Here is an 18,854-nt window from a genome sequence, read left to right on the forward strand (position 1 = left end):
ACAACATGGATACCGAGTGAAAAGAAGAGTCAATGAAAGTATAACAAGCTGGGAGGGAAGCTAAAATTGATGCAGTTAATAAGCAAGAAAGCAAGCAAGCTACGGTAACAGCATGGGGCAAGTCTCCTGCTCTTGTATCCCTGGGGTTTAACATATTCTAAATGTAACCTGACAGTTTACTTGTAGCTTTAAAAGCAAACTTGTGCCAATGCAATTCCCTTTGTGCACAAACACTGAATCTGGTTTATTAAAATTAGCAATAACACTGTCTCACATTGAGCCACATCTGCTACTGTTCCTGGCTAAACTGTAGGATGTGGAAGAGCCAAAAGTGCTAGAGTGGGAAATATCAGCTATCTTAAATAATGTGTTGGTAACAAAGTCTGATACCATCCACACAGTTGCCAGCATTCATTATTACAGTACAGCCATTATTCAATAGAAACAGGAAACTACTAAAAGTAAAAGCCTGCTTTATCCCTGGAGATGGCAATATTTGGAAGCAATATTTTTGAGCAGGGGACATACTGTCTCATTAAGATGTTTTACAAAGTCACAGCAATATGTGCTTTATCGAAACCGGCAGCCTTGTTTATTCCTGAACCTTCACATGCTCCAGTTCTCCAAAGAAACTAGAATGCAGTCTTTTGAAGCTGTTCATTAAAAAGGTAGGTACATACAGTGCCTTGCGAAAGTATTCGGCCCCCTTGAACTTTGCAACCTTTTGCCACATTTCAGGCTTCAAACATAAAGATATGAAACTGTAATTTTTTGTGAAGAATCAACAACAAGTGGGACACAATCATGAAGTGGAACGAAATTTATTGGATATTTCAAACTTTTTTAACAAATAAAAAACAGAAAAATTGGGCGTGCAAAATTATTCAGCCCCCTTAAGTTAATACTTTGTAGCGCCACCTTTTGCTGCGATTACAGCTGTAAGTCGCTTGGGGTATGTCTCTATCAGTTTTGCACATCGAGAGACTGAAATTTTTGCCCATTCCTCCTTGCAAAATAGCTCGAGCTCAGTGAGGTTGGATGGAGAGCATTTGTGAACAGCAGTTTTTAGTTCTTTCCACAGATTCTCGATTGGATTCAGGTCTGGACTTTGACTTGGCCATTCTAACACCTGGATATGTTTATTTGTGAACCATTCCATTGTAGATTTTGCTTTATGTTTTGGATCATTGTCTTGTTGGAAGACAAATCTCCGTCCCAGTCTCAGGTCTTTTGCAGACTCCATCAGGTTTTCTTCCAGAATGGTCCTGTATTTGGCTCCATCCATCTTCCCATCAATTTTAACCATCTTCCCTGTCCCTGCTGAAGAAAAGCAGGCCCAAACCATGATGCTGCCACCACCATGTTTGACAGTGGGGATGGTGTGTTCAGGGTGATGAGCTGTGTTGCTTTTACGCCAAACATAACGTTTTGCATTGTTGCCAAAAAGTTCGATTTTGGTTTCATCTGACCAGAGCACCTTCTTCCACATGTTTGGTGTGTCTCCCAGGTGGCTTGTGGCAAACTGTAAACAACACTTTTTATGGATATCTTTAAGAAATGGCTTTCTTTTTGCCACTCTTCCATAAAGGCCAGATTTGTGCAGTATACGACTGATTGTTGTCCTATGGACAGAGTCTCCCACCTCAGCTGTAGATCTCTGCAGTTCATCCAGAGTGATCATGGGCCTCTTGGCTGCATCTCTGATCAGTCTTCTCCTTGTATGAGCTGAAAGTTTAGAGGGATGGCCAGGTCTTGGTAGATTTGCAGTGGTCTGATACTCCTTCCATTTCAATATTATCGCTTGCACAGTGCTCCTTGGGATGTTTAAAGCTTGGGAAATCTTTTTGTATCCAAATCCGGCTTTAAACTTCTCCACAACAGTATCTCGGACCTGCCTGGTGTGTTCCTTGTTCTTCATGATGCTCTCTGTGCTTTAAACGGACCTCTGAGACTATCACAGTGCAGGTGCATTTATACGGAGACTTGATTACACACAGGTGGATTCTATTTATCATCATTAGTCATTTAGGTCAACATTGGATCATTCAGAGATCCTCACTGAACTTCTGGAGAGAGTTTGCTGCACTGAAAGTAAAGGGGCTGAATAATTTTGCACGCCCAATTTTTCAGTTTTTTATTTGTTAAAAAAGTTTTAAATATCCAATAAATTTTGTTCCACTTCATGATTGTATCCCACTTGTTGTTGATTCTTCACAAAAAATTACAGTTTCATATCTTTATGTTTGAAGCCTGAAATGTGGCAAAAGGTCGCAAAGTTCAAGGGGGCCGAATACTTTCGCAAGGCACTGTATGCTCCAATAATTGTCTGAGATTTATGCTTTAACTTTTTTTACTTTCAAAGTTTTAAACTCTACTGAAGTGCAGGATCCACAGATCAGACATAGTTGAATTTTGTTTTCAGCTGTTTTGTTGTGGTGGTTCTATTCAGTTTCAATAAGACATCAGCAATGATCAAAGTGAGACGGAGAGAATCACAGAACACAGCTGTGTACCAAATGAGAAAACACTTGGTAGACAGCTGTAGGTCTCCACTTTGAGAACCACAGGGTTAGATCAATGGAAGAGACCTCATGATCTCAAAATACAGAAACCTTAAAACATGCACTAAATATGGTAGCCACACTGGCCAATGTCAAAGTCACTGACACATTCAGCATATAGTGTTTATAACTCCGAAGTCACTACCTCAAATAGTCACATGAGTCTGACAGTGTGGCAGCTTTGTAAAGTCATGATAGCCGGGTTCGAATTTGACCTAGATTAGAGAATCATAGAATAATGATGTGCAAAGAATATGAAGGCAGTATCTGAAAACACCTGGTCTTTATGATCTGGAAACCACCAAGGAGTTATTTTAATGATCTAAACAGTGGAAATAAATAGCGCCACCCTTTAACTGTACATAGATCCTGCTGGGGTGTCCACTCTAGGTGGGATTTATTTACCCACATATAATAATACAAATATAGTGAAATGAATCCTACAAAAAATCAGGGTACAATTACATGATTACTACTGATACACATTAATACTACATCTCAAAGTCACTATTGATAATTACAAAGATAAAGCTTTTATTCATGGAATAGCTTCTTAAATAGACCTTATTGCGTCTTCTGAATAAGCTTTTCTCATAAGAAATGTTGTCACCATCGTTGAGAAAAGAAACAACAAGCAAAAACATACAAAACAGTACAGGCTTCAAACTTCAAAAGCAGTCTTCACAGGGTATCTTAAGACAGCAGCCATAACCTGTATTGTGGGTCTATCGAAAATTTCTTAGAAGTTGTCTTTATGAGTTACTACTGATAAAAGATGTAGTAAATAGTCAGTATTTTAAGATGCGATAATGCAGTTTGTTTTTTTTTTAAAAAAAGCCTGTCTTTTATTTCCTGCAATGTTTGCAGTCACAAATGATACTGCTTCTTTTAACAAGCTAAGGAATGTCAACCTGCATTAACATTGAGAGAAATGAGCACTCGGAGGAGCGGAGCAGTGCCGGGAAGAGATTCATTAAATTTACATCCTCCGCTCGCTGCTCCCGACTGAGTGCATATGGGAAGGAGAGGTTGACAGGCTGCCACAGTCTCTCCAGCTGACTCAACTTGAACTGGAGAACAGAACATCTTATAACCCAGACTCTTACTAAAGTAGTTCTAGTTAACAACATCATTTCGTTAAATCTCACCTTTTGTGAACTTCCTTTTGCTCTATAAGTCTTAAAGGGGAAGGTTTGAAAGAAACTATTGTCATAGGAAACATTTATTAAGCAGTAACACCCAATGCAGCAGTCGTTAACTTCTAGATACTGTAATTGACTGTGGTGACAGTTTTCTTTAGGCTTAGGCTTGAAATGTATAAAGCAGCCATGTTTTTACTAGTTGAGCCTTTAATAAGTACAACACCATGACTAATGTTCTGAAAAAATTAATTTATCAAAATGACTAAAGATAACATTCCGCTTTATCCATTTTTTAAATTTGTACAAGATCTGTCATGATTGATTTACATGTTTGATGAGTGAAAAAATGTTCATGGCAGAAGAACATGGATCAAATTCCATTTGAAACCCAGAAGCTCATAATAATCATTCAGAATGTAAATTAGGCCAGTAATGAATAACGTCTCGCCAAACATCAAACGCTACAAAAGCTGCAGACTGCTTGGTATTCAGAATAGGAACAAATCAACACATTAAAACAACAAGGTTAAATCTAGGAGTCTTGGCATCTGTGGGACTGTTAATTATGTAAAATATCTCGCTTGGCCAGTTCTAAGAATTGATAACAAAAAATAAGCAAGCTCTGCTGTATTTTTTGTATTGAATATGACATTGAAAAGCAATCAGGGTGAAGGTTTACAGTCCTATAACCCTGTAATATACAATGCAAAGTCACAGGGTATAAAACAGTCCTTTAAAGAGTAGGTTGTTTTTAGTGAGGCTACGCAGTCTCTTTTCTCCTGTGCAGCTGGATTACACACCTCTCCAGGTAGCTGTGAATCCAGTAGCCCTTACAGGTCTAGGCACACACTCAATCACTGCCTGTTTAGCAAAGCAGTGTGACATCCCTCGCCTTCTCCACTTCAGATTGCAAAAGCTCCTAGTTTTCCAGTATTTCATTGTCTATTATTGGACTTTGCTGTTCCCTGCTGTTTCCAGCCTGGCAGGGTTTCTAAACTACTTTAAATGACTGGCTCAGACAAACCGTTTACTGGAATCTACCACATAGAACAGAAAGCTCCAACAAACCTCCCCTAGCAGGGCTCATTCCACATAGTAGAAATACAAGGCAGGATCTGCCTTAATCTCATTTTAAATATGCAAGACAAACATGAGACCCTCGCAGATGCAAATGTCACACCATTGCTTCCTGGTACTGGCATGGCAATCCAGCCATTTCATGCAGTGACAAATTTAATCCAGCCATTTCATGCAGTGACAAATTTAATCCAGCCATTTCTTCCAGTGACAAATGTAATCTGGCCTACTCACGTGAGGAATATCCCCCTGTAACAAATGTCCTGCGGGCGAGTTACAGGTACGTGAAGAATCTATAAAGGTGAATCATGTGACATATTCGGATTGCAAGGCTTATTATATAATTATCTTTAAATAAATGATTTATATTTTTAAACTAAATTACTTAATTAAATCACATGTATTTGTACCCGTGAAGGGTTTTTTTTTATTTGTAATAGTTTTACAATAAATGTGTATGTGCTGTAATTAAATGCACTGACAATGAATGTATGACTTGATATCTTGTTTTTCTGCGATGTCACAACAGGAACTCATCCCTTCCTGTAACTATCACGGTCTGACTGCAGATAGATCACTGGATTAAAACTGCAGCATATTATATGGTGTTGTATTTGGAATACCTGCATCTACTGAATTATAAAAAAGAAAAAGATAACTAAATATCTTCCAAACCACAGATAATTGAAAGCCCTGTTAATAGGGCCTTCACTCATATTACCATAATACACAATACCCATGTGGTACTAAAATGATGCGCAGCAACAGATGCAACTGAGAAGCATTTGTAAGGAAACTATCTTGGACAAATGCAGCAGACACAATTGCAGAACCAAATTACCTACTTTCATTTCCAGATATCTGTCTATCTGTTCATTTTTCAATCTAGAAATCTACAGACTAGGGGCATTATGGAGTAGCAGCAGCGGTTATAACACCTGGCTGATGTAAAAATAGGTTAGGAAAGTACATTTTTAGATTGCATTCGAAAAAATATATAATATTATGTTTGAACATAACAGTAGCTAGTTCAGCATTACACCTGTAGCATTTGTCTAAGATACTTTACTTCGATTGACTGATGCATTGGTTCGGTTTTGCCTGTACTGGACCTGTCTGACACAGGATTTCCACTGACAGAATCACTACAATAAGTTTGTTTTAGCTGAAGCAGGAATTGTATAGGTTTTCTGATAAGAATTATTAGGGACATCCAAATGCTGTGAAGTTTGCCCCTCACCAATATAAAACTGTAATTGTAAATGCTCTGTAAGGTTACAGAGCGTTTTAAAACACACGTTTCAACCCCAAACCAATCCAGACATGCTTCTTAAATAATTGAAACAAGCTAGCTTTACATTAAACATTATTTAAATAAAGCCCTGGTTAATGTTTCCTATTAAATGAAAAGTCACAAAGCAGATCTAGACTCCACTTCACTGTAAACAAACAGTAGAGGGTAAAAAACCATCAATCATTAAAAAGGTGCTCCTGGGATTCTGCAATGCTGCTGCAGACAGAGACTGCCACAGGGTGCAAAGCTACATCAGTGCACGTACAAGCAGAACCATTAAGATGAACACTTGCAGATTTCCTCTAAAAGGAACTCTATGAATTAGTTTATAGACTAGTATTGTTTCATGAAGCTTTCTCCAGAGAAAGTCTAAATGAAATTAGATGAAAAGGAGGCACATCTATTCCAGTAATTTCAGCAATTTTTTTGCAGTGGTTATAGGAATTGTATGTGTAAGTGGTAGTGTCTGATACACCATCCCTTGGAGTTTTGTGTTCTGCATGACTGTTAAAATTAATTGAATTAAAAAGAAAAAGGCTGATTCACAGTTCAGTTGACTCATCGGTTTATCTAATAAAAGTTATGTCTAATAAAAGGAGATCTGTTCATTTTTTTTAACCAGGATGAACTGTCCCAGTTCCCAGCTCTTGGTGGTCATTCTTACTCATCAGCAGCTGCTGGAACTCCACCAGGGATGCGGGTTCAATGAGCTCTGTTTGCTATAACGAGGGGAGCTGGGGTCCTTGAGTTTATAGTTACAGCCTCAAGTCTTCAGAGTCACAGGGAGCCTCCTCAGAAATGAGAAGGAGCCCTGTGACCTATCGGGAGCTTTGCAAGATGTTTTGTTTGTACACTCTGGTGTGGTTTCCCTTCCGCCCCTATCCAGTCTGTGTGTGTATCCATGGGAGACGCTGGGCCTGGGGAGGCAAAACAAAGCCTGTTCTTGAGATCCCTACAATGCGAGTAACCTCCTCTATTCTTTCTTTCATCTCTCCATCTTCCTCTTATAGCTACAGTATATCAGGGTCTCACTGTCTTTCTTTTACTTTAAAAAAGAATGTTTACAAATTCAAGAAGGTCTATATTTCCATTTACTGTACAGGTATTGCCCCCATACTGTAATCAAACATTCATTCATCCAGCTAGAAACCCATTTGGTAAATGTTTCTGCTATGCCCTCATCAGCTGTCTGCCAAAATAAGTACTTCAAATAGTTATACTGAATCTGTTTAACTTGCATCTAAAACTAACAGTAATACGTAAGTTACCTCGACAAAAAAGAACCCTACAAATAATAGAACAGAGTAAAGACATAGCTGTTTCTCTCTCTTTCTTTCTTTACTCTGTATGTCTGCTTCTTTCTCATATAAAAAAAAAAACGCAAGACATGCATGCAATCCTTCCTTATCATTGCATGCTCCTTGCATAGTTCTTGCTTTAAAACTTGCATTCATGGTCTTGCATGTCTTTTTTGATCCAAACATTTATCTTGCATATTTCTTGGTATGGGTTTATCTTGCCTCACTCTTCAATTTTCAAGCTCAGCATTCAGAGCATCATTGAATTGCAGAGTGGTACTGAATTATAATTAAAGTATGTTATACACGATCTTATAAAACGATATAGTCCAGGTAGTTCTGCCCTTCTTGTGGTTTACATGCCGGAACATCATGGGAGTCGCTGGGAAGAACCCAATAGTGTCCCTCCCACTTCAATGACTGGGAATCACCAAGGGATTGCTGGAAACCAAATGGATATTGCTGCAAGTCTCGCAGCGAGACGGAGTACCAAACTGACCCTTTAATAAATTCATTTCTAGCATTATCTTTCATTAGGTTTTCTGTAGCCTTGACGGTTGTCAGCAGCTTTCCTATTCGATACAGCCCAGCCTCCCTTTCCTCTCTCCCTCAAAGCCAGACGCAGATTAAAATTTAATGAAAATCTGCCGTGGGGGGGGGGGGGGAATTAAAAAATCATTTGAAGTAGAACAGTTCTTCTGGAGCAGTGTCTTTTGACGCCAGGACCACTTCCCTACCCTCAGCCTCAGTCTTCCTTCCTGTGTGTGCTAATCAGAGTCTTGATTAGGAGGGCTGTTGGCACTGGGGGTGATAATTATCCCTACAACAGATCTGGGGTGGATGAAGCCAGCCCTGTGGCTGAATTCAGACACACGTTCCCGGGCATCTTGTCTCATCCTCTGTGTAAGCCATCCTGTCTGTTTCCCCTGAAGGTCATGTTGAAAGTGGTATTTATTATTCATGGTGTCCTCGTTATTTGGGCAAAACATCAAACGGCACCCGTACTTAAGGGATATGCCAATACCCATCCCAGCTACTGCCCCAGGTATCACAAATGTGTTTGAATTCACAAAACCAGAATGCAATTGTTGAGTTTTTGAGATGTCCTCTCCTTTTAATTGAAGCTACAAAGCTAGGGGGTTTCAGATTATGATCTATCTGCTTCTCCATTGACATTGTACCGTTGGATGGCCATTGAGAGATCCAGCAAGAGGCCAAACACTTGTAATCCCTAATTCATGTGCGAGACATAATGCTTTTAATGCAATTTCTTACATCGACTAGGAGCAGGTTACCGGTTATACTATCTGGTGTATCTGAATGAAATCATGATTCTGAGAGCTCTGCTGAGACCAGAGGGATGCTCTAAACGTAAAATAAAAATCACCAGGATATGAAGACCAGAACAAAAACATGATCACGCTAAAGATAATTCTGAAAAGACTGAAGATAATAAATAATTAATACAATTTATATGTGACTCAAAATGATTCTGACTGCTATGATGGTCATATCTAAATCAGTGTCAAGGGACACACTGTGCTAATCAATTCAATAATATCTGTCCAACTATTTAGGCAGGTTTCTGTGGTGTATTGGTAATGACAAAGAAAAATACAGCAAAAATCAGCAAGATGATGCAAGAGGACTAGAGCTTGACAGACAAACCTTTGTTTTGGTTATACAGTTCTACCCACCTACTGTGTAAACAGTGGCTATTAAAACGGAAACTGCCAGAATCATTTTAGGTGCCACTGGATAGGATCCTTTGATACCTTATTAACCACAACTCATTCAGTAAATTGTGATGACAGATACAGTCCCCATTTGAATTGATTTCATAGACTTTCTTCTGCTGAAAAGCAACATGAGAATTCATATTACAACTCAGCTTGCCTTCCTGATGACTATGTTCCAAATGTCGTGTCTCTCAGATTATAGGATGAAGAACATCTTATGTATTGCTAATTTCATTGACAGTTCTCCTATACAGTAATACAATAGTGCCTGCCAAAACTGTATAAAGTATATGACATTGAGGTCATACGTGTCCATCACGAGTAATGGTCTTAGCTGGGTCAAAATAAGGTAAGGTAGACAGGCTTAATATATTTCTATCTACTGTATATAGCACAGAAGAATCCAATGTAATACATTCAGTGCTGTGGAATGTCTGTAGTGGTACAGTATGGGTGTTTCTTACTCAGTATTTGTAGAATGACTTAAAGCTCCAGTGTCTCATTAAAATGTCCAATTTTGCATTACACTATGATTCCTGAGTGAATGTTAACCACATTCCTCCCTCGGTGTTGTGGGCTTACTAGTTTTTTTACATTACCTCGGGTAGTTTTATCTACGCAAGCTTCTTCCAAGCTTCCTGGTCAGTGTGTAAACTCCACTAAACAGCTTTTCACCTGCTACTATCAGCAGCGACAGGGGGATAGGAATTTTATATTTGTATAGTATGTGCAAGTTCTGTTTCAGCTCAGCGAAATCAAATAAAAATGTAGACCAATAACATTAAACATGAAATGCATATACTGTAGCATTAGGGAGAAAGCTTTCAATTATTATTTTTGTGACTAATTACTTGATTGTGTTTTATTTTATTTTTGTATACGTCTGTGTTAAGGTGCTTTGACCCAAGTGACATTATAGAAGTGGTGGCCAGCCCCGTCTACAGCAGTGCAAAGCAGTGTATTGCCAGCAAAGAAAAGAAAGCTGGCTCTACTTCTAGAAAGGACACTCTGTCTTATCTAGGCTAAGTTACACGTATCTATGGCAGACAACTAGAGCTGATGAGCAGCTCCTGGACTAACACAACAAAGTTATGAGAATCAGTCATAATGACTTCATAAAAAGGAACAACAAAAAATAAATAACATGAAATCTGAATCTACTATACTTTCAACAAGGGAAGGTGAGGGGAGGTACCAACCTTTTTAAATATTACAATTATATATTTTTTAAAACTGCAATGTAACACTGTACGCCCTAAAGATAGAAAACAACGTGAGATGTATTCTGGTTCCTAAATCAAATAAAATACAATTCAATTAAATTAAATTAAACAACAAAACAGAATGCTGCCAGAAGTATTTAGCAATGTAGAGTTAAAATAAATGTCTGTTGAATAATCCTAGCGTCTATTTCCCCCCACTGTGAGTATTTTGAAATCTTAATGGAAACCGCTTCCTTTGGCAGATTTTGCATAATCTTCTTCCACATCATTTTTCTGTGAGCGGGAGTGTTAGATTCCTGAATAGAAGTTTGACCTTCATAAACAAAAAGCATTTATTTCATTAATATTTCATTATGGTTACAGGAAGCCAGACGGCTGCACTCTGATTGTGAATCGACAATGGCACACAGTGGCGCTCAGAAAGCTCATCTCCCACTCTTTCAATGGAGAAAGTCAGGCATGTGGTGAATGCCCAATGTGGCTTGAAAGGCAACACTGCAGTTTCTGACACTCAGAAGTCCTGTTAAGGAGGTGGGTGTTCCTTGAATAGTAGGTCAGGTCACAGGTTTGCTTCGCCAGATGAAAAAAAACAGCATGGTGTCTGTTGGACCGCGCTATCGTGGTGCTTTTTTCTTGTTTGTGATTTTAGTCACTATGAAAGTCATTACCTGAAGTCTAGTATGATATGTGGAGGATAATATCTGACCCACAACTCTAGCCACCTCTAATAAACCGACAAGAAACTTGGTTGCGTCTCACTAGATTTTAGGATAATCAATTTTACATTTTTTCTCTTAAAAAATTTAGGAAAACCTTGCATTGCTTCAAAAATCAAAGCAATGCAAAAATGTCCGTATGTCCGTCTGTCTGTTTGTCTGTCACGCTCTACATGTTGAACATAACTGCTTCACTAACTCACTGTGTGACCCTGAGCAAGTCACTGAACCTATTTGTGCTCTGTCTTTCAGGTGAGACATTGTTGTAAGTGGCTCTGCAGCTGATGCATAGTTCACACACCCTAGTCTCAGTAAGTTGCCTTGGATAAAGGCGTCTGCTAAATAAACACATAATAATAATGTCTTGATTTTATACAAATATTTGTAACCTTTGCACTGGTTAAACTGTCCTCTCATGTATAAAGACTGCATTGATTCTTTCACACCTCCCTGGGGGGTTCTGTCTGCTGTTTTTGTTTTATTCCCAGTTCTAGCGTTTTCTTTAACCAGCTTCGTAAAACATAGATTGGATTTGCTGATAAGAAACCCTCATGGAAGATGTATGAGTGTTTGTGAGGTGCAGTGTCAGCCTTCACTGCGTCAGTGAAGATCTTCTCGATTGAAAGATATGTTCGCCTCAATTGTGAAATCACAGCAAGCCATTTAACTTATGCTACATGATTGTAAAATATAACTTGTACTCCTATCTCCAATCTGGAATTAGTATCAAATACCAATCAATACATTAAAAATAATAACATTTATCTATATAACACTATAGGATCCACACATGTTTCAGCCACCAGGTACATCATTATCAGTACTCAAATGTTGTATTAAATAATATATTTGCATACCACAGAGGTCACTTACAATGTTCCTATTCCTGCCTCTGTTACTGTTGTTCCTGTACGACCAAATGGCTGGCACACATACTGGCACTTACACTGTGGCGAATGGCTGGGGCACGGCTCCGTCGTTCAGGGGGGGCAGGTTGGTTGCTCCATGCAGGATGACGGTAATTGCCTCCATTCCAGGACGGGACACGTGCCAGTTGTTGGTGAGAGGGGAACGTGTCACCTCATTTCTTCCGGGGGGGGCCTCCATCACCTGAAGACAGACAGAACAATCAGTGTAAAGAAATCTCAGGTATTTTACTTTGTTTTATATGAGCGAAATTTTCTTTCATTTTCTTGAAGGTAGCGATTTGTGCACATCAGATTTTTGAACGTTGCAATCTGACATCTATATACTGAATTTTAAGAAATCCAATCTGTGATTGTTTCTTATCTATGATCTACAGTATAAGAAGTATAAAGAGTATACTAGTAATATAACACTTTTAAGTGACTAAAGATACATTTCTGTATCTCGTGATGTCAAGGTATAAAACTTTACCTAAAATTCCTATTAAGCATGCCGAGGATCCGATATCCTGATGCTCCTAAATTTCATTTTTTACATGGGTATGAAAGACATGGGTAGACAAGTTTTATAATCCCTTCCTTTGGAGCAGCCTGACAAGCTTCAATCCTTGGTAAATGTTAAATATGTTGATACAGTACACCACCATGATGTTGTTTAATCATATTGCTGCAGTATGGATAGGAGCTAGTGACAGCACTACAGCCATCTTGTAGGCATAAACCAAGGCTTTCATTCCTGAAAGGGTTGAAAGACACATCAATGCTCAGCATCCTGCTTAAAAGCATCTTTGAAGTCAATTTGGCAATGCAGCATAAAGCAACCTTGAAACCCACAGCTCAAAGCCTTTGACAAGTGGAGGAGGAGGAGGAGGCTTTTGTACTAAAATGAAAGAACAGAAATGCTATTTCTTTTTACAAAAGGAATGCATTTGTATACTAAAGTCCAGGTCTCCTCTAGTCAAGCAAGTAATTAAATGGAGGATTTCTGTTTTCAGATGTTATTATAAAAAAAGCATAAAAGGTACAGAGCATTCAATTCTTTAAAGCAAACACCTAAAAGTACTACCCAGATTTGTATAAACTATATCTGCATCTAATTTTAGTCTAACTCTCGTAAAGTCAGTAGCCAGGTGCGTACAGTATATTTGCAATTAAAATCCCACTTGTTTAAATGTAGAGTAAGTAAATATTGGTACCTGTTGCAGTGCGTTTCTTCTGTGACACTACAGCCTGAAGCATTGGGTACCAATTGTAGAAAAGATGCTCCAAGAATAGATACACACTTGGGAGCAGCTCGTACACTGTCATGTTACACGTGGGCTTTTAGTGATTCCTAAGGGATCTTCAACCTGCAGTGCACCGGCAATCTCAACGCATGGGAACTTGACTTTCTATACAGAGCTCCAAGAGCTGTCAGACGGGAATCTCTTGATTGAACTGGACAGGGATGGAACTGGTGACCCAGAGATGAAAGGTTTGAAACCCCATCGCCAGCCCTCCACAGAGCCAGTCTTAGCCCTGCTTTCAATCCCCTTCACTTTGACTCACACTTGACGTGTTGGTAAAGTGGCAGTGTCCAGAACCCTGTTCAATTTTACACTCAAATGATATTCTTCCTGGGTGAATGCTGTTTATTACATTCTTCCATAGTTTAGCCTTCTGCCAAGAACTGAGCAGCAGCAAAAGACTTTAGTGATATATTGATATGGATCAGAAAAACTAAAACAGCTGGTACCGAGTTTAAGGTAACATTGTATTTCCTTTCATTCCATCAAATTCCAATTCTGTATCCTGAAGATTTTTTCAATTCAAATTCCAAGGGAGCAGGCTGGTTCTCACCTGCTGTCAGAAGGCATGCTTCCAAGGGCCAGATAAGACTGACAATAAAACCCAGGAGACAAAGGGCCTGATTATTACATCTGTATAAACTACAGGAGTTTGCAGCTTTATTATTTACAGTTGTCCCGCGATGGCCTCCTGTTGTTAATAAACACATCAGTCATCACTGACTTTGGCTCAGTATGGCTGTACAAACCATCTGGCAAAATCGGCCTATCAAACCGATGTCCAGATTTCAAATTTTAACTAAAAAACTAAAAAAAGTAAAAGTTCTACAAATGTACTTGAGAAAAAAATGTTGTCATATTGTTCTGGTGACATAAATAAAGGACTCAAGCTTTGTGGGTTTATAGCACAGTTTCACCATAATGCCTAAAACAACAGCCTCATTATGAACAGCTGGGCACACGTCATGCCTTATGTTATTTGTTTAAACACTGGCTTGCAGTCCATTATAAAGGAGAATAATAAAAAGAGAAGGGTTTCATTGATGTCATAAACCTGCAACGCAAATGTCTAACAAAGTAGTATGCCATATGACTTTGGACTATCTTACGCTACAGTGGATAAAGTAAATAAATCCATCAAATACACAAAATCTTACTTGTGGGGTAATAAACATGTTTTTGCAATTGTTCTGGGTTATGTACATACAGAACCCCCTGATCTGTGAAGAGTGGAATGTGTGCTGGTCCCAAGCACTCCAAAGGTTACATGATGGGCAGTGCAATGCAGTGCTAAGCTGTATTGCAGCAGCCTGCACCAATCAGCTACTACAGCCTTTCTTTCTAATTGCACTAATCCCTGCCTGGATGATCAACACATGCCTTCCAAGGTTGCTACCGTGGGGAGCTGAAACCTTCACAAAGGTGGCTCTATGTGGCTTGGAAAGGGAATTCGTTTCTGCAACACGTGCTGTCCCATGGGACTGCAATCTCCTCAATAATGCAGGGCTGTAGCATGGATTTCATAACCAGAGAGAAAGAGAGAGAGAGAGAGAGAGAGAGAGAGAGAGAGAGAGAGAGAGAGAGAGAGAGAGTAAGGCTGAGAGACGCTAATGGCCCACAGGCCTCTAGTCACATGGTCATTTCCAAAGAATTCTGAAAGCCCCACTAATGGCCTTGGCCTGTCAATCACTGAGCTTTTCAAATGCACTTACAGAATGTACAGAACAGTGTTTAACCCCATCTTCTTTTCTGAAGACTTTCTCGCTTGCGTTTCTTTCTTGTTTTGGTAGAAAGTAAAGTCTTCTGCTCATTTATGTATCTATGTATTACATTTTTATGTGTCTTTGAGTGCTCTGAAAAGATGAAAAAGATGAAAAGATGCTGAATTGAAAAGATGCTGAATTGATGGCACTGGAGATTTCAACATGAATGCAGAGCATTATTGCAAGCAGCACCCAGGTTATAATACTATACACTGATGAGGCACATAATAGAATCTGGCTAAAGGAGTTTTGTATTTACAGCTACTGTATACCATGCAGAGAGGTTTTCAAACTATCACATTGCAGCATTTCTGTACTCTGTGGCACCCAAACAGTACTGTTATCTGGTTTTATATAATGCTCAAGATCACTTTAGCCAATCCGCGGTACAGATAACCATTCATTACGCAGCAACAGCACAAACCTAAACCAAACCATGTAACTATACCCTTGACCATGCGATTATACTGCTAAACATGTAGCTATAGCAATGCAGTTACACTACAGCCACAGATGAAACCTGCATCACCTGCCTGAATTAGACACAATTTATATACCATGGTTCGGTTCAAACACATCTTGGTTTTGTGATTAAAGTTCCATACCTTCAATCATAGCTTCACTACACCTGTTCTGTCTTAAAACACGCAGATCAAAGGAACAGTAAACTTTAATATCAAAAGCGTTGCATGATATAAAAAAAATCCAGCAGCATCTTTTGGTAACTTCAGGAATAAATACACTTGTCCAGCAAGCCAAGCACAAAAGTAAAAGTTACAACTAAACATAAAGAAAGATCTATGTAAGTATAATGTTTTTAAGATGAATAAATGATTAACTGGGTCCTATATGAAAAGTTGTGCTTGTTCCAATGTTGCCATATTGCTTACAGCTAGACGCACACACACACACTCTGCACTCCCTGAGTTTGTACTCTGGTACATATTACACAATGTTTACCTTGATAACAGTTAAGATAGGATAGTTAAACATTCCAGTGACTGGCATATCTATGGTGACAGCAGTTGTCAGCGACTATTGCCATAGGAATACGTCATGTAAACAGCCCTGAAAGATCTGGACAATGGAATTTGAAAAAAAAAAACAGAAACACACAAATGCTAATTTTATTTAACAGATACAACCAGAGATGCAATTAGCAACCAATTTCCTTAGGTTTTAATGGACAGATAAAACATAATTGATTCATTGAGAACACTTATCACAAAAGAAATACTGAAATCATACATGTGCATAATATTATACACAGTAATATAATATATGCATGGAAAAAAACATAATTAAATAGCAATTTAATAAACTTTTTCAGTAGATTTTTGCCATTTCCCATTACTAAACAAACACAAACTGCAGATCTTGCAAAGTGCAAGGATAGCATGTGGATAGCTAGCTACATGACTATAAATAGGGGACCAGAGTGATTCATTGACACATAACTGTATAACAGAGGCGATACAAATTACAGCCATCGCTATCAATAACCAATTCATTGTTGCATCTGTATAACACAAATATAGGTACAAGGATAGATGAAAGCAGAGTGCTATTCCCAGCTATGAGGATTTGCATCTGATTCACAGGCAGCCTCTGACAATGTAATGCATCCTTTCACAGTAAAACATTAGTCAAAAAATAGATGTGGTCCAGCTGTCTGTTCTATCAGCATTTAAATTGAGTAGATCTACTTCACAGCAATAAGGATGTGTTTAATGCCATTCATGTTCTGCAGCTCTCGCCAATAATTGGGTTTTATTTTCACACCTGCTGTGGCTCTGGAAGTCTGTCTCTGTACCAGCTGGCATGTGTGCCTGCAATTCACAGCTTTTCATTGTGACTCTGGGGTGACACTTCCAGTTACAGGGTAACCTTGCAGCCTGCAGACCAGTCACTATGGTACTCCAGGACAGCACATGCTTATGGCAGCTACATTTTGGGGACATGCATCTTTGTTTTGGAACTCTAAGACCCGAATATAAGCAAATCGGGATTGTCAAATCCAGCAATTTTTGTTTGACCCAATTCATGGGGCTGTGTTTGGTTGCGTCAGGCCTGTTCTGGTTGAATGCAGAGTGTTTTTAAATCTATGTTCAATTCTGTCATTATGCTACAGTATGTCTACCGCTGAATAGAGTATTAGGAGGAGAATACCATTCGTGCTTACAATAACCTTCTTAAAGTAGGACGATTATCTTTTCAGTTTTATTGAGATATTTATTGAGCAAGGGCTCTGACAGGAGGGAAATGGGTAAACAATGCACCTTCATTTGCATTTCTTTTTGTAGTATATATTGTAGAGATTCCAGATTCCAGTGACAATAGTGTGTCTTGATGTACAAACGGATGTTCAATTGTATTTGTATACATATTTATTCTGTTGGGTTTGTATAGTTTTAAAGAGGTCATCATGTAGGTGGGATGTTCTAAACCTTAATATCCTTTTACAAAATCCAATGACAAGTTTCTATCACTCTACATGAGAAAAAAAGGTACATAGAGAAAAAAATCTCTGTCTGCACCAGACACTGATAACCTTCAGAAACTCCCTTTCTATTTTAACTAAAATCAAAAGCCTTGGCAGGAGTCTTTGTTGGCAATTTCTCCAGAGTTCAGAGGAAGTGAAAAAGACTGGCGATCCTGAGAACCAAAGCCTAGGACCAATCTAGCGCACAGCAGGATTCTAAAGACAGTGTTTATCAGCAGGGTTTCAGAACAGAGTTTGCAGATTTCAGAGGATACACTATGAGTTGAAATCTAAGCGCAGCATTTGTCTGAAGCTGCGGTTTCCAGATTTCAAAGCACAGCTGAACTTAATCCAAAACTTCTCAGCAGAGTGGAATTCAGCAGACAAAAATCTCCCTGACATTATCAACCCCGAAGCGGAATGAAGGAAATAGAAACCAGTGACATCATCTCCCTCACCTGTGTTTCTAGAATTTTGTTGTATCGATGCAAGACAACTGACTTAACAATCCACCTGTATGAGTGTTTATTTCTAAGGATTTTAATACTACTAATCATGGATATGCAATTTTTTCAGATTACATTTTATTTTCTCATTTTTAGAATGAGACCCAAACAGTGATCTTAATACCATCAACATTTTTAAGGTACGTTTTCCATGTACCTTAATTCATGAAGACAATTCATGTAGACATATTAATAAGACGGTCCATAAATCACCCATGGGTGTAAAACCCTACCTGGATTAAAGAGTGTGTCCAACCCTTGTATGTGTACTGAAAGAACAACCTATCTATCACCTATAAACAAGAGAGCTCTGCTTCCATTAAAAAGCCAGTTTATCCAAAGACAGCTTGTAATTGCCCGTGCCATCGTAATTAGTAGGAATATTAAGGGCCTGTTTGTAGAGATTGCACCTATGGGGCTTCTTGACTGTGGAAGGAAGGGGAGGGGATCTCCATTGGACCCCATGTGTGTAAAAACACAATCTGACCGAGTGCTAATGAGAGAACAACTGAAGAGACCCGGGGCTGATTTGCAAGGAAGGTGCTTCAGAGCTTCCCGCTGCTGCTGCTACGGCTTGGTGTAGTGGAAAGGGAGGGCAATCAACAGCTCTTGCAACCTGAAGATCAGTGCAGCATTTTACTGCAGGGAAGGTGGAGGACGTGGGAGGGATGAAGCAGCTCAGCTTTCAACAGGACGTATTGACCAGGGTTTGAAATGCTGCTTTAGACACTGTCTGGTCCTGCCTCCTGCCTTCTCTAGGGAAATCTACTCTCTGAAGAGCTGCTTCAGCAATTGCAGCCACATAATTGAGATTCAGTCACATGCTGTATTACTTGTGCGG

General features: G+C 39.0%; 1 protein-coding gene across 3 annotated transcripts in view; it reads right to left on the reverse strand.

Annotated features, from left to right (window-relative positions):
* Positions 1-18,854, reverse strand: part of ccdc33 (coiled-coil domain containing 33) — a 112,669-nt gene that overhangs the window by 68,222 nt on the left and 25,593 nt on the right. For all 3 annotated transcript variants that reach the window (XR_009308035.1, XM_058994999.1, XM_058994998.1), the window contains exon 5: positions 11,997-12,160. Coding sequence is in view for 2 of the 3 variants with exons in the window: in XM_058994999.1 (XP_058850982.1) it covers positions 11,997-12,160 (164 nt within the window). In the remaining variant the exon portion in view is untranslated. The remainder of the gene's footprint in view (positions 1-11,996; positions 12,161-18,854) is intronic.

This window comes from Acipenser ruthenus, chromosome 21 (genome assembly GCF_902713425.1).
Source record: "Acipenser ruthenus chromosome 21, fAciRut3.2 maternal haplotype, whole genome shotgun sequence".
Lineage (NCBI taxonomy): Eukaryota > Metazoa > Chordata > Actinopteri > Acipenseriformes > Acipenseridae > Acipenser > Acipenser ruthenus.